General features: G+C 43.6%; 6 protein-coding genes across 6 annotated transcripts; 3 read left to right on the top strand and 3 right to left on the bottom strand.

Annotated features, from left to right (window-relative positions):
• Positions 1-593: 593 nt before the first annotated feature.
• On the bottom strand, positions 594-2,167 carry O0I10_000581 (uncharacterized protein; the record flags this gene model as incomplete). Its single annotated transcript, XM_058480690.1, has 5 exons — positions 594-657; positions 722-1,303; positions 1,375-1,461; positions 1,551-1,928; positions 1,986-2,167. 5 exons carry the CDS (start codon positions 2,165-2,167, stop codon positions 594-596), a joined length of 1,293 nt encoding a protein of 430 aa, XP_058348254.1.
• A 311-nt stretch (positions 2,168-2,478) lies between these two features.
• O0I10_000580 (uncharacterized protein) lies at positions 2,479-4,039 on the bottom strand (the record flags this gene model as incomplete). The annotated part of the gene is made up of 5 exons (XM_058480689.1): positions 2,479-2,548; positions 2,610-3,191; positions 3,250-3,336; positions 3,413-3,790; positions 3,855-4,039. The coding sequence occupies 5 exons, from the start codon at positions 4,037-4,039 to the stop codon at positions 2,479-2,481; spliced, it is 1,302 nt and encodes a 433-aa protein (XP_058348253.1).
• Positions 4,040-5,265: 1,226 nt separating this feature from the next.
• O0I10_000579 (uncharacterized protein) lies at positions 5,266-7,578 on the bottom strand (the record flags this gene model as incomplete). The annotated part of the gene is made up of 10 exons (XM_058480688.1): positions 5,266-5,622; positions 5,687-5,850; positions 5,916-6,281; positions 6,343-6,502; positions 6,559-6,716; positions 6,791-6,862; positions 6,922-7,015; positions 7,088-7,169; positions 7,225-7,368; positions 7,427-7,578. The coding sequence occupies 10 exons, from the start codon at positions 7,576-7,578 to the stop codon at positions 5,266-5,268; spliced, it is 1,749 nt and encodes a 582-aa protein (XP_058348252.1).
• A 296-nt stretch (positions 7,579-7,874) lies between these two features.
• Positions 7,875-9,083, top strand: O0I10_000578 (uncharacterized protein; the record flags this gene model as incomplete). Its single annotated transcript, XM_058480687.1, has 2 exons — positions 7,875-8,366; positions 8,436-9,083. 2 exons carry the CDS (start codon positions 7,875-7,877, stop codon positions 9,081-9,083), a joined length of 1,140 nt encoding a protein of 379 aa, XP_058348251.1.
• A 1,671-nt stretch (positions 9,084-10,754) lies between these two features.
• O0I10_000577 (uncharacterized protein) lies at positions 10,755-11,309 on the top strand (the record flags this gene model as incomplete). The annotated part of the gene is made up of 1 exon (XM_058480686.1): positions 10,755-11,309. One exon carries the CDS (start codon positions 10,755-10,757, stop codon positions 11,307-11,309), a length of 555 nt encoding a protein of 184 aa, XP_058348250.1.
• A 1,258-nt stretch (positions 11,310-12,567) lies between these two features.
• Positions 12,568-13,731, top strand: O0I10_000576 (uncharacterized protein; the record flags this gene model as incomplete). The annotated part of the gene is made up of 2 exons (XM_058480685.1): positions 12,568-13,626; positions 13,687-13,731. 2 exons carry the CDS (start codon positions 12,568-12,570, stop codon positions 13,729-13,731), a joined length of 1,104 nt encoding a protein of 367 aa, XP_058348249.1.
• Positions 13,732-14,110: the final 379 nt, after the last annotated feature.

Below are 14,110 nucleotides of genomic sequence, written 5' to 3'. Positions count from 1 at the left end.
TGAAGCAGGACAATCGTTCGCAGGTGGTACAGTAGTTGTAGTTGAATGGGGCAACAGTTGAGAATGGGAGCAAGAGGGAAGAAGTTGAGAATGGGAAGAGCTGTGAATTTAAGTGAGTTGAACTGAAGTTGAATGCTACTTCTTTGTTTGAGCGTAACTTGGTCAAATCCTCACGAGTCATGTAAGTTAATGATGGGCATGCTGGGCTGGAGCAGGACAATCGTTCGTATGCATTGGGTTGGGCAACAAAGGTGAATGGGAGGAAGGGGTTATTACTGCTGGCAGTTTAGAACTAGAAATCAAGCAGATTTTTCTTAAGTTGAATGCTCATTGTACATATGGATAAAGCAAAGAACCACAGGTTCCCTAAAGATGAATACCATGGAACCACAACGTGGTTGCGTAAATGTGCAGGCTTGTCGTAAGAGCGTTACTACATAAGCGGCAGTGTTAAACCATTCAACGAGAAGTCACTAGTCTACGCGTGAAGCGAGCAACATGGGGCTGTTATTCACACAATAATTTATAAAGATGTAGCTTCACGTCTTTCATTGTAAGGGAATCAATTAGAGTAGTAGTGATCATTCTATATACTACGTATGCTGGCTCGCAATCTTAAGAGCTTGATCAAAGTCCCATTTGATATCACCGATATACCTAATAAAGAGCCACAATCAATGTCGATCCTAATGTCAACGATTTCTCATTCCGCTCCACATACTCAATGCCGACTGACACACGGATCATGTCTTTGGTTACACCACCTGCTTCTTGTTCTTCATCCGATAATTGTTGATGGGTGGTAAGAGAAGGGGCAATCACCAATGTTTTGGCATCACCGACGTTTGCCAAGTGAGAAGCAAGTTTCACATTTTCAATGAAAGCCTTGAGAGATCCCTTGGCACCAAAGGTCAACACACCACCGAAACCATGACGAAGATACTTTTGGGCAGTTTGATGTGATGGATGGTCTTCAAGGCCAAGGTAGTTAACCCAATTGACGTTGGGATGGTTTTGCAACCAACGAGCAAGCTCCAATGCACTATCAACGGTACGTTGCACTCGAAGTGAAAGAGTCTCGAGGCCATTGAGAAGAAGAAACGCTCCAAAAGGGTTAAGGCATGCACCCACATCACGAAGGTATTCACTCCTCATTAAGCAAGTAAATGAAAGAGGACCAAATTTTTCCCAAAATCGCAAACCATGGTATCCGGGTGATGGATCAGTAAAGCGTGGAAAGCGGCCATTGTTCCAAGGGAATTTACCAGAGTCAACAATGACACCAGCAATCGTTGTTCCATGGCTAAGAAGAAGAAAGTATACATAGTGAGTACCTATCTTTATCACATACAATGACATCCCTCACGTGGTTACCCTCCAATCCATTTGGTTGCCGAGTGGACGACAATATCGGCACCATGTTCAATAGGCTTGACAAGATACCCACCAGCACCAAAGGTGCTATAATAGAGTAAATCGGTCATTATCAAAAGTCGAATACTGTATGTAGGTGACAACGTAATCATCATCAACCCTATCGCATTTCTTACTTATCAACGATCAATGGAATGCCTGCATCATGGGCAACCTTGGCAAGTGCTTCAAAGTCAGGTACCACAAAAGCAGGATTACCAATGCTCTCGACGTATATTGCCCGTGTCCTGTCATCCACCTTTTGTTTGAACTCCTCTGGATCGGCGCTATTGACAAAGTGTGTATGGATACCAAGGCGAGGAAACAACACCTTGAGCTGATTGTAGGTGCCACCATAAAGGCTGGAGCTCGATACCACATTGTCACCAGAATTGCATAGGGTAGCCAAAACGAGAAATTGAGCTGCTTGACCACTTGATACCAACGTTGCAGCAATCCCTTTTTCCAGTGCAGCAATACGTTTTTCGGCCACTTCATTGGTTGGATTGCTTAATCTTGAAATTCATTGTTAAGCGTATGTTCATTATATCGCTCGCTCCTTTTCTTGGTACCTTGAATAAGCAAAGCCATGCACATCGTTGGCAAATATTGCAAGAGCGTGATCGATAGTGTTGAAGGTGAAAGAGGTGGTGGCATAAATAGGCACGGCACGAGCATTGGTTGCACTATCCACTTGTTGTCCAGCATGCAGCTGAAGCGTGTCAAAGTGGTACTCGTGTTCGTCGTCGCCCATTGATATAGTTAAAGTGAGAAAGAAGGAAGGGTGTTTCAACTACTGTTGACGTGGGATTTTTTATCCCTCTTTTCCGAAAAGGGACATGTGGCGTGCGTGTCAAGTGGCTGTATGCGGTGGCATAAAGTATCCTTTCCATGTAGGGAGGGACCCTGCTCACAATCAATCACCCGATTGCTTTGACAATAAAGCGTGTCTTATCTCATCATGCACAAGCGAAATAATACATCAAATATGTTGACTTAGGGAGGTTGTTATTATATTACACGCTGTGGTATACTTGTACAAAGAATCACTTTCTATTACTAAATTTAAGCGGACTTGGTGCTTGCTGCAATCTTGAGAGCTTGATCAAAGTCCCACTTGATGTCATCAATATGCCTATGTAACAAAGAACATCATCAATATCTATCCCCATCATAGTAAATGAATTTCCACTTACTCAATGCCAACCGAGACACGGATCATATCCTTAGTGACACCTGAAGCTTCTTGTTCTTCATCCGACAATTGTTGATGGGTGGTAAGAGCAGGGGCAATCACTAATGTTTTGGCATCACCAACGTTTGCCAAGTGAGAAGCAAGCTTGACATTTTCAATGAAAGCCTTGAGAGATCCCTTGGCACCAAAGGTCAACACACCACCGAAACCATGACGAAGATACTTTTGGGCAGTTTGATGTGATGGATGGTCCTCGAGGCCAAGGTAGTTAACCCAATTGACGTTGGGATGGTTTTGCAACCAACGAGCAAGCTCCAATGCGTTATCAACGGTACGTTGGACACGAAGCGAAAGAGTCTCAAGACCTTGCAAAATCAAGAAGGAGCCGAAAGGATTAAGGCAAGCACCAATATCACGCAAGGATTCAGTCTTCAATCTGAAGGTGAAGGAGAGTGGACCAAAGGTATCCCAGAACTTCATGCCGTGGTATCCAGGCGATGGATCAGTGAACTCAGGGAATTTGCCGTTGTTCCAAGGGAACTTGCCGGAATCAATCACCACACCAGCAATGGTGGTGCCATGACTACGCATGTCAACATGAGCAACACTGTCCCTTCTCGTCATTCTTTCTACCAACTTACCCTCCAATCCACTTTGTAGCCGAATGAACAACAATGTCAGCACCATGCTCGATGGGCTTCACAAGGTAACCACCTGCACCAAAGGTACTAAAGGAAAAGTGATTGTTAGACACGAGAAAGGTGAACCCAATATGGGATAGAGTATGTGGGGGCGGGAACTTACTTGTCAACAACGAGAGGGATACCAGCATCATGAGCAACCTTGGCCAAAGCTTCAAAGTCGGGGACAACAAAAGCAGGGTTACCAATGCTCTCCACATACACAGCACGAGTGTTTTCATCAATCAACTTTTTGAATTCCTCAGGGTCGTTGCTTTGCACAAATTTGACCTTGATACCAAGACGAGGGAATACCACCTTGAGTTGGTTATAAGTACCACCATACAAACTGGCACTCGAGACGATATTGTCACCAGCACGGCAAATAGTGGTCAATGTCAAGAATTGAGCTGCTTGGCCCGATGAAAGTACAGTGGCAGCGGCACCCTTTTCCAAAGCAGCAATACGCTTCTCCACCACATCATTGGTTGGGTTCATGATTCTAGTAGAAAGAGAGTATAAGTAATGGTCATAGATACAAGATAAAATAATTATAATAAAGGTACCTCGAGTAAATGTTACCAGATTCCTTGAGGGCAAAAAGGTTGGCACCATGATCAGTGCTGTTGAAGGTGTAGGAACTAGTGGCATAGATAGGAACAGCACGAGCATTGGTGGTCTTATCCACCTCTTGGCCAGCGTGCAACTGAAGGGTGTCAAAGTGGAGTTGGTGTTCTTCGTTGTTAGTCATGATGTGTGTGAAAGGATCAAGAAAGAAACCTGTATTTCGTGGGTGGATTGGTTTTTATATAATACGGAATGTCGCTTTTAAATGTCGTGTGTGCGCGCGGTCTAGTATTTCCCCAGATTGATGTACCGGCATAAGTTTCTTGTCATACATGGATTCATGTAACCAGCGAGGGATCCTTATCTCCACAACAATCTCACCATCCACCATGGATACTACAATGACATGCTTTTCATGTACGTTGATTCATGATTTTAATCGCAAGGATATGCAATGACATGTTGATTACGCTACATGTTATACACGTGCTAAGATAGTAGTAGATGGCCTGGGTCCGCACGACGACACAAAACCTTGTTTCATGTGAGCCTTGATGGCACGTTGGTTGTCTTTTCGGCCGAATGTTGTCATTATATGACTCAAGACAATGAATCGAGCTTGATGTTTCATTCATTGTTTGACATGTTCTTGATTGATAAACAGTGGAAAGGATCCATGATACCTTGAGCTGATTCGGCCCACCAATAAGAATGAAGATATCTTCGGATAAGCTAAGTTTGTGTAGTAATTGCAACGATCAGATAATCCAAAAGTACCACATGGGTGTACCTATTTGACCGAGTTGGTTCCAAGAGTTCATTTGGTCCTTTTGAAAAATTAAAGTTTATGCAGAGGATTGATGTTGCAAAAGACGATCATCGATGGCGTGCTCCGTGGCGAATCAACGTAAGCGGCATTATAGCATTTTTCCGGTCAGCCGGCAAAACCCTCTCGCCCCATCTATCAAAGCATTTGAAAGTGTGCTATCTTCCATCACGACCTTCTACAACAGCCAAGTGTGCTTGTCAAAAGCTGAGATCAAGGTGCCCAGGACCATGTAAATTAGTGTAATGATCCTGATCTCATTTGAGAAAGATAAACTCATTATCATCAATCATGCTGTAGCAGTTTTGTACGCTGTAAGCATCATGCATGTCCCATCTAAGGTTCCATCTCTCACATGTCTTTATAACCAAACCTATGGAACTTCCCACGACGATGATGCATCTGTTGATCTTTGGATTAAAAAGCTGAACAAGCCCGTACATTCTTATTTCGGTTGATAGTGTTGATAAAGGGAAGGGGATAAAAAAAATACAGATGCAAGAGATAGGGGGTGCTACAAGTAATAATAGAAGAAGACAATACATCAAGTATACTGGTGAAAGCAATATAAGATACGTGAACCGTTATTGTGGGATACTCCTCATGCGCTCTGCAATGAGACGTGCTTCTTTTTGTGGATCAGCGTGTGCAAACCAGATGATGGTACCAATACCCAAAAGCGCAGCAATGATGCAACCCGCCATAGCACCAATACCACGAGGTGTAAATTCATCTGGGATAAGGGTAATTCCACTTGGTGCACCAGAAAGGTCGAGTCCCTCGTTGCCAGCTGCATTACCGGTTGCTGGGATCCCGCTCGCTTGACATAGATCCTTCATGGATTGAGGTAAGCTCATGCGTTGTTGGGCTACATCCGGTGCAACAATAAATAGTGCGGCTAATCCCGACTCAAGATGCCATTCAATATGACAATGGAAGAACTATGAAAGTATACATGATGAGTATCTTCCTTAAAAGATGTATTCTATCATGAAAAAACCCTACCCAAGCACCAGGATTATCAGCTCGGAATCGGATTACGGTAAAACCTTGGCCAGGCACTGAGATGGTATCACGTCGCATTGGATTGGTCGTATTCAATTGAATCGAGCTGTCATACGTTCCATTTCCTCTTCCAACCACCTGAAAAACGTTGCCATGCAAATGGACTTGGAAATGAATGTTGATTAATACCATCATGCTAACCACAACACCCCATCATTGAGTTGCTTACAAGGATGATCATTTTGGTCTTCATTGTTGAGAATAACTTGCACCATGTTGAGATGGTTGAATACTGTGGCTACACCTTGAGGACCATAAACAGCAGGATCGGATGAGTAGTTGCCTTGGGAGAGCAATGTATTGATGGATGGCACCTTGGGTAAAAGGAATGGAAGATCGCCAAACATCCCTCGATTGATACCATCTGTAGTCACCTCAAACTTGATTGACAATGTTAACTCTTGATCAGGATTGACAGCATCCTCTGCTTGAAGAGGCTTGAGTGTAGTATCATCAAAGGTGCCTGACATGCCAAGGTCTTGGATCGGAGCAAATTTGTTGTGGGAGCGATCATAGTAAATTGGAGCAGTGATGTCTAGTTGCATGAGCCATCTTAGTATTAGAAGTGATTGTAAGGTTTACAATGAATGACTTACTTGGCTGTAGTTCAGGTGGTACTTTATCAAACATATCCGTGTTCATGTCTGCATGCATGTTGTAGTTGAGACTGGTGTCGTTCTTTGCTGTCACCAAAACAGAGACGCGTTGAGCAGCCGTTAACGTTACGCTATTCACAGTCGAGCGTTGTACGTCAATCTATCATCCACACTATTAGCAACAACAGGTCTCTGATAACCACTAAAGCAACGTACCCCATCGACCTCTATGACGTCCATGTTGTGGCCATCGATCGAGAAGAAGAATTCGGAGAAGCCGGACATGTTGATCAGCCGCAGACGGTAAGTCTTTCCAGGGACGAAGTCGAATGTGGAATTGGCATTGTCGTTAATGAGACCTGAATCAGGAGTCGCTGTAGGAGAGAAAGAGTTATGAGCTTAATTCCAAGAAGAAGGGAGGTGGGGAGAATAAAGAAATCATGCATACGTTCAGCTCCGGTTGGGTTGTACACACTCAGGAAACTTGAAAGTAGATCATCATTTTGTTGATGGTACCAATCTTGAATCATTGATAAGAATCAGTCTACTATCATCGCTTTTGCCATGATGCTTCTTTACCAGAGAGAGTAATGGTCATTTCTTGATCGTATTGGTATGCTTCCATGGTGTTATGCAAAATCATCGGCGACCTCATTCCATCAAGGTATTGTCCCTTGTTGATATACAAGCACATGGATCAGAATCAAGGCATGATGCTGATTGAAAGATGTCATCCTTAACATACCATGAAATGACTATGGATCCAAAAGGTGCCATACTGTGTAATGTTAAACTCATAGGTAAAGTCATATCCGGGAGGGATGGGGCTAAAGAAAAAAGCCAATCAGCAACCTTGTAATGACCAAAGATAAGAAATCTTACCACTGAGTAACCATAGTTGGACCATCCATGTACGCTGTCCCATTTTGGAACATCCCATGTGCATGCAAAGCTGTAGGCTTGTCCAGTGCATTGTGTACATTGATCTTGAGAGTGTCGTTGATCGTAACATCGATAGGAGGTGGTCTTTTAAAACGTTAGTTATTGGTACAACGATATCACTAGAGTCATCGTCAAAGCTTACGGCCATTGTCCATTCACTCCAATAACTCGTCGTTCATATAACCCATCTGGATTTGCGGTCGTGTATGTGATGTTCCAGTTGAGCTCAACGAGAGCAGCATTTGTGACCAGCACAAAGATGCCACCGATGATAATGTTGGTCACTAGCAGCATCGTAGAGAAGTCGAACAATAATCCCATCACAAGGCAACGTGTGAAAAAGAATACTTGATGGAGGAAAGAAAGACGAGACAATGCAGGCTCCTCATTTAATTTTTATGCCGTGTGGTGTTAAGTGGGATCATATCAAGGGGTAGATGAATCGAAACATTTGATCTGATAACCATCTTTCTTGCATCAACAAAAACTGCACACCCACGGTAGCCGATATTCACTCATCCTGTGTTGTCCTTTTTCCTTCTTTTTACCCCTTTTCATCTCTCTCTCTCTCTCTCTCACACACACGCATCATGTCTCAAGATCTCTTTTATGTTCCTATCTTCTTCATCATTTTTCGTGAAGTGACCGAAGCAGCTATCATTGTGTCTGTTCTATTGTCATTTTTGTCACGCATCTTTGATCCATCGACTTTGGTGTACAAGCGCCTACGCAAACAAGTATGGTGGGGTACAGCCATAGGACTAGCCATTTGCCTTTGTATTGGTGGCGCATTCATTGCAGTGTTTTATACATTGCTAAACAACCTTTGGGGTGAGACCGAGTATATCTGGGAAGCTCTATTTTGTATCCTTGCTACAATTTTGATCACGATGATGGGTCTTGCCATGTTAAAGACCGAGCATATGCAAGAAGAATGGAAGGTCAAGTTAGCCAAAGTCATTGAATCCAAGCGAGAAGCCAACGAAGGCACATCCACCAAACTTCAACGCTACTCGTTCTTTGTGCTACCCTTTATTACAGTCCTTCGTGAAGGCTTGGAAGCTGTTGTTTTCATTGGTGGTGTGAGTGCAAAGCTTATATTTGTGATGTATGCATTGAGCTAACTTTGTTGTTGGTCACATGTGTAATAGATTTCATTGAACGCACAAGCCAAGTCAATCCCTATCCCTGTGTTGATGGGCTTCCTTTGTGGGTGTCTCGTGGGCTACATTATCTATCGTGGTGGCAATCTTGTACGCCTTCGTTGGTTCTTTATTGTGTCGACCATCATCCTATACCTGGTAGCTGCAGGACTCCTATCTCGTGGTGTTGGTTTTATCGAGCAATATGAGTGGAACAAAGTCATTGGTGGTGAAGCTGCTGAGGAAGGCGGTGATGTTATTGGATACAAAGTGACCACCGCTGTATGGCACGTATCTTGGGGTGATCCAGAAAAGAACCTACCTTCCACTGGTGGATATCAAATTTTCAATTCCGTGCTTGGTTGGAACAATACCGCCACCTATGGCACCATCATCTCCTATTGTCTCTATTGGCTCGTTGTCATTGGGTTCTTGGTATACTTTTATTACGATGAAAAACGCTCTGCTATAAGAAAAGCCGAAGCGGGTGAATGGCAGGCAGGCGACTTGGCACTTGAAAACGCAAAGGGATACATTGACGAAGAAACAGGCGAAATCATCAAGAAGGATAAAGGCGAAAAGCACGACATTGAGCATGTCGAATCAAACGACACCTATCACGTTGAGCGTGTAGTTCTTCCACCACCTACCCAATAGTTGTAGTATCATCATACGCAGCAGTTTAATGATTATGGTCCACGTTCCTCATCTTGAACAAATGTAGCCGAGGTCCACCTACGGTCGTGTAACAATAAACAAACGCGCACATGTAACACAAATCCACCCCACTTGACGATCATTTAAGGATGGCATCCTTTGTTACTGTATTGTTGCTACCAAAACACCATATATGGTTAAATTTTTGTTTCATGCTCATCTTGTATGAACAATAGCAATGACACCTATTGTCCTTGAACTTTTGATTTGAAGCTGTAAATGCACGAGGCTAACAACGTGGGCCAATTTAGCGTGAAACATGTATGGGGTCTCTAAAAATTGGGCTCACATACAGCATACGATAAGCTGATTGTCTATCAAATTTGATATGCATCAACCGATCATCCATCGATAATCTCTATTGATCGATGAATTTCTTTGGTTTATGGCTGAAGTAGCTTGCATCTCGCGTAACAATAGCACACGCAATTCGATCCTTCTTAATGCAACCTAGACTATGACTATCTATTGAGCCATTTTTCGGATGGCTGGCGGATCACGTATACATATCTTAAATCACCGCTTTCTTGCAGTGGTAAGTTTCGGTGGCATCACCACCTTGCAAATCTCAATCCTGCCATGAATAAAGAAGGGTGTACATCAATGAAAAGACCACGCGATGCAACCTTTGAGCAGGCTATACGTATACACCTAATAAGGAGCTGATTGGACGAAAATTGGTTGATCCAAGAAGTCATTCTAAGGCTCCAGAATCATGTTTTTAAGACTATCAGCTGCAACATGTTTAGGATCTCCTTGTGCTGTGGTGTTATTAACAACATAGAAGCGGCCCAAGTAAATGTTGCATCACAGCACATTCATAAGCGCTGGGTATAATGATGCAAGCACGTAAATGCTGTAGCAGTGTAGGTTTGATTAGCAGCTTTCCTTATGTCTTAATAGGATAAGGATCCATCTCGATGCAGCAGTATGAGCAGACATGTAGTGTGGCTATTATGGACATATCGTTATGGAGCTCTTTATTATTCAAAACGGGAGGTGGTACGGGAATACAAAGCAGTGATACAAGGAATGGAAAAGCAGCAGTTGTATCAAGAGCATTGGCACACTTTCCAAGAGCTGTTGACAAGTATTAATTTAGCTGTCTTGTGGCGTGAATGAGATGCTGCTATTAATGATAGATACCAAGCCGATGATTGTGATACATGTTGAATGGAACTAAATCTCTTGTGGATATGGATCCTCGTGCGTGAAATTAGAATCCGCCTACCCTTTTCTTATTTTGGCGGGATGGAAAGCGGAGGAGACGATCAGGGCTGCTTTCTTTGATGTCCAGAAATATTGATGCGGGGAAGATGTGTGTTGTAAGAGAAGGATCATTATGCCGCTTAATGACATGCATCATGCTCCGAGCATTGGCCAAAGTTTCTCAAGAAGGACCCACGTATCCATGGCAATGTGAGTTTAATTCCAACGACACATGGTTTTCCCAAGGCGTGTGAGAGTTGAGTGAATGATTTGATGGTCGATGCTCTTCTTCTCCGCCAAATAATTATCCTTTGTACAACGAAGCCATACAAGCGGTTTGTGCACAGAATCACACCCCCACTTAATCTTTTTCCTCTCCTTTTACCACACACATTATCACCCATGTCCTCTCGTTCATCCTTTGTTATCACCACCGCCCTCTTATCACTACTGCTTATTGGATTTGTATCCGCTCAAGTTGGCCCTGATATTAAGACACCTGAATACAACGCAACCGTAACACCTGGAGACCACATCACCATTGAATATGAATACAGCAACGTAGGAACCGGTAATTACACGGTGGATCTCGCTTTATGGCAAGATGCTTCAGCAACACAATTGATCCAAAACGTTACAACGGACCATGCTGTGGATGGTGGAAACTCTACGGGCGTGCAGCTCAACTTTACGTATACAGCTTCGTACGACTGGACCGTGCCTGGTGGCCTCACCGTTAAGCGAACCTTCGACAATGGCACCGAGGTGGAGGAATCGCCACAACTGATCTACCTCACCGTTACGGCCGTTTCAGAAACAAGCTTCTTTGACGATCTCCGATTACGTTCTCGCCCTGTCTTGCTCCATTACAATGCTGCTACACTCAATGCTCCCAACGTGATGCTTCTTTTGGGCGTGGCTGCGTTGTCCATGATGTATCTCGTCACCGGTCTATAATGGTGTGCTATAGTAGTAGTAGTAACGGTGGTGAACAACAGCAATAATTATCATATCCTTTAGTCCCCCTTTGGTATTAATACATACAACGTATTTCAAATACACGCACGCATACAATGAGTGAGGATGGATGAATGGCGTAAAATGAGAGGGGAAATGAAAGGAGGAGAAAAAAGAGGAGGGTGATGGAAGGGATATGGTGATTCATTGTAAACAAAACCTGGGATGCATCATCATCATCATCATCATCATCACCATAGCAACAGCCACACACACATCACCAAGCAACAACAGCCAATGCGGCAAGATCACGAGATGAGGTGCATTAATGAGTTTCTTTACAAAAGCATATGGTGCATCCGTGTTGGAAAGAAAGGGATGATATCAAGGGGGGGAGGGTGATATGTAAAAAGAACGATAAGAATGAGAGAGTGCGTGTATGAGAGAGAACAATGAGGCAAAAGACTTCCCAATAATGGTGTGTATGTACGTGTGTGCGTTTGCATCTTTGTTTTGTGCCGACCACCACTTGCACACACGCACGATTGCCATACTACGTGTACATGCATATCTTTTGCCAACAATTCAGCCATATGTGGCAACGCGATTGAACCATGCGTTTATCACGACAACAACATAGCCAACATGATGACGATCGACAATGCCTGTTGTGATTGTTTATGATGGTGTTATCCCTGTTTTCATAAATCTAGAGCAAAAAAGCCCAAAGCATGTTGTATATTGGCATTTGTGTTTTCTGCATAATGACGATGTGATGGAAACACTCCGAGTATGTATACATTGGGCCCAAAAAAGAGGAGAATACTACTATATGGTGGCACCGCTCTAGCATACACTCATCATGCTCCTTCCATTGAATGAAATACAAGGTCCACGCTTATGCGAGTTACTCCCTGATTTTTGGCGTGGTGGATACAGTACAGCATTGAGTTTGTTTATGCCGCGTGATGATACGATTGTGGGGGTGGAGAATGTTGTTGTGTGTAGCACAGGTGCTGTCAACCTCAACCATCCAAGTAGTAGGTAATATCATTATCGCATTGGTGAGAATGCTCGCTCTTTACAGGAAGGCATTGGCACGCAATACAACTCGCTTGGGCTCATATAACCCATGACGAAGCATGTCTCGGACAATTCCAGCCAAATCGCCGATGGGCTCACTACAACCACCAACATTCTTGACTAGCACCGCACACTTTCTTCTTTTCCCTTGGATAATTTTATCAATTCCTTTATCATGGCATCACGAGCTGAAAGACGACAAAAGCAAAAAGAGGAGAAAAAGGCACAAAAGAAAGCTGCAAAGAAAGCCGCTGCTGGTGGTGGTGGAGCCGCTGCCAAAACGGAAGGCACAACACCAGCAACAGCAGCTGCTACAACAACAGCAAAACCTACGACGACTCCACGTACATCTATTGAACAACAAGAAAAGGAAACAAAGGTGGAACCAAAAGCAGCACCTAAAGAAGAAAAACAAGAACCTGAAAAACCAGCACCTATAGAAGTAGCACCTGCACCTGTCAAAAAGAAGGATGATGGGACACATGAGCCATGTGAGACGACTGAAAAGTTGAAGCAAGAGCCACCAAAAATGTCCACTGGTTCACCTGTAGCCACTGGTAAACATGCTGACATCAAAGAGGAAAAGGCAAAGCCATCATCTGCTGCACCAGCAACAACGACAACGACAACGACAACGGAACAAAATAATAAGCAAGAGCCACCACCTAAAGCTTATGAGCCCCAATTGGCTGCCAAAGATACTGCAGCTGCCACTGATGATAGTGCACCAAAGCCGCAACAACAAGCAAATCAACAGCCATCCACTACTCAGGAAAAGAGAACATCTGCACCATCATCCTTGGGTGCGAAAAAGCAAGAACAGCAACAACAACAACCCATTGCCAAAGAACCTGCTGCTGCTGCTGCTGCTGTTGCATCACCACCACCTAAAGAAACACCTCCCAAGGATACTACTGGTATCGATACCAAAAAGGCAGTAGCCGAGGAGGAGACAAAGAAACGGGATGAAGATAAGGAAGTCCCATCAAAGCAGCAACAACCACCTAAACCTGATGAAACGAAAAAGGATGTACCGGTAACATCAACGGAGACAGCCAAGCAAAAGGGACCTGCTGTACCATCATCTAAGGAAAAACCAGGTACCACAACGACCGAGACTCCACCACCAAAGACACCTCATAAAGATGCGGATACAATGCCTGTCAAACCACCCCCCAAGGACCGACAAAAAGAAAAGAAGCTTGGTGGATTGCTCAACATTTTCAAAAAGAGCGTAAGTGTAAATGGATGGATTTTCCGATGATGGTATTAACCAAATTACATAAACATGTAGTCATCTTCTGAAGAGAAAAAGAAGCCTTGGCAGTTTTGGAAATGAAAACAATGCTTCCCGGTACTGCATATAGCAACATTACAACCATTATCCTTCATCTCGTAACAACCACTACTAGTTCCGCCCTCCTCATACACGATCCCGTTCGTTCCGTACCTTTGGCATCGGGCATTTTGTTCCCTTTTGTACAGTTTTATTCTAATAATATTTATGATATTCACGGATAGAAAGGAGCAGGTGCACACAATGTTAGCGATCTATTGCAAGCTAGCGATAAAAATAGGGCATTAGAGCATAAAGAGGGTAATTTGGATCCAAAAGGCCATTGTGATGATCCGAAAAACGTGAACAAATGAAAAGGGCGGATAATTATTATGATGATAAACATCACCAGCAGCAGCAGCAGCAGAGTTGTGAGTAGGCA

Source organism: Lichtheimia ornata (genome assembly GCF_029851405.1).
Source record: "Lichtheimia ornata isolate CBS 291.66 chromosome Unknown scaffold00002, whole genome shotgun sequence".
Taxonomy (NCBI): Eukaryota; Fungi; Mucoromycota; class Mucoromycetes; order Mucorales; family Lichtheimiaceae; genus Lichtheimia; species Lichtheimia ornata.
The sequence above is the reverse complement of the archived record's forward strand: the minus strand, read 5'-3'. Positions and strand labels throughout refer to the sequence as shown.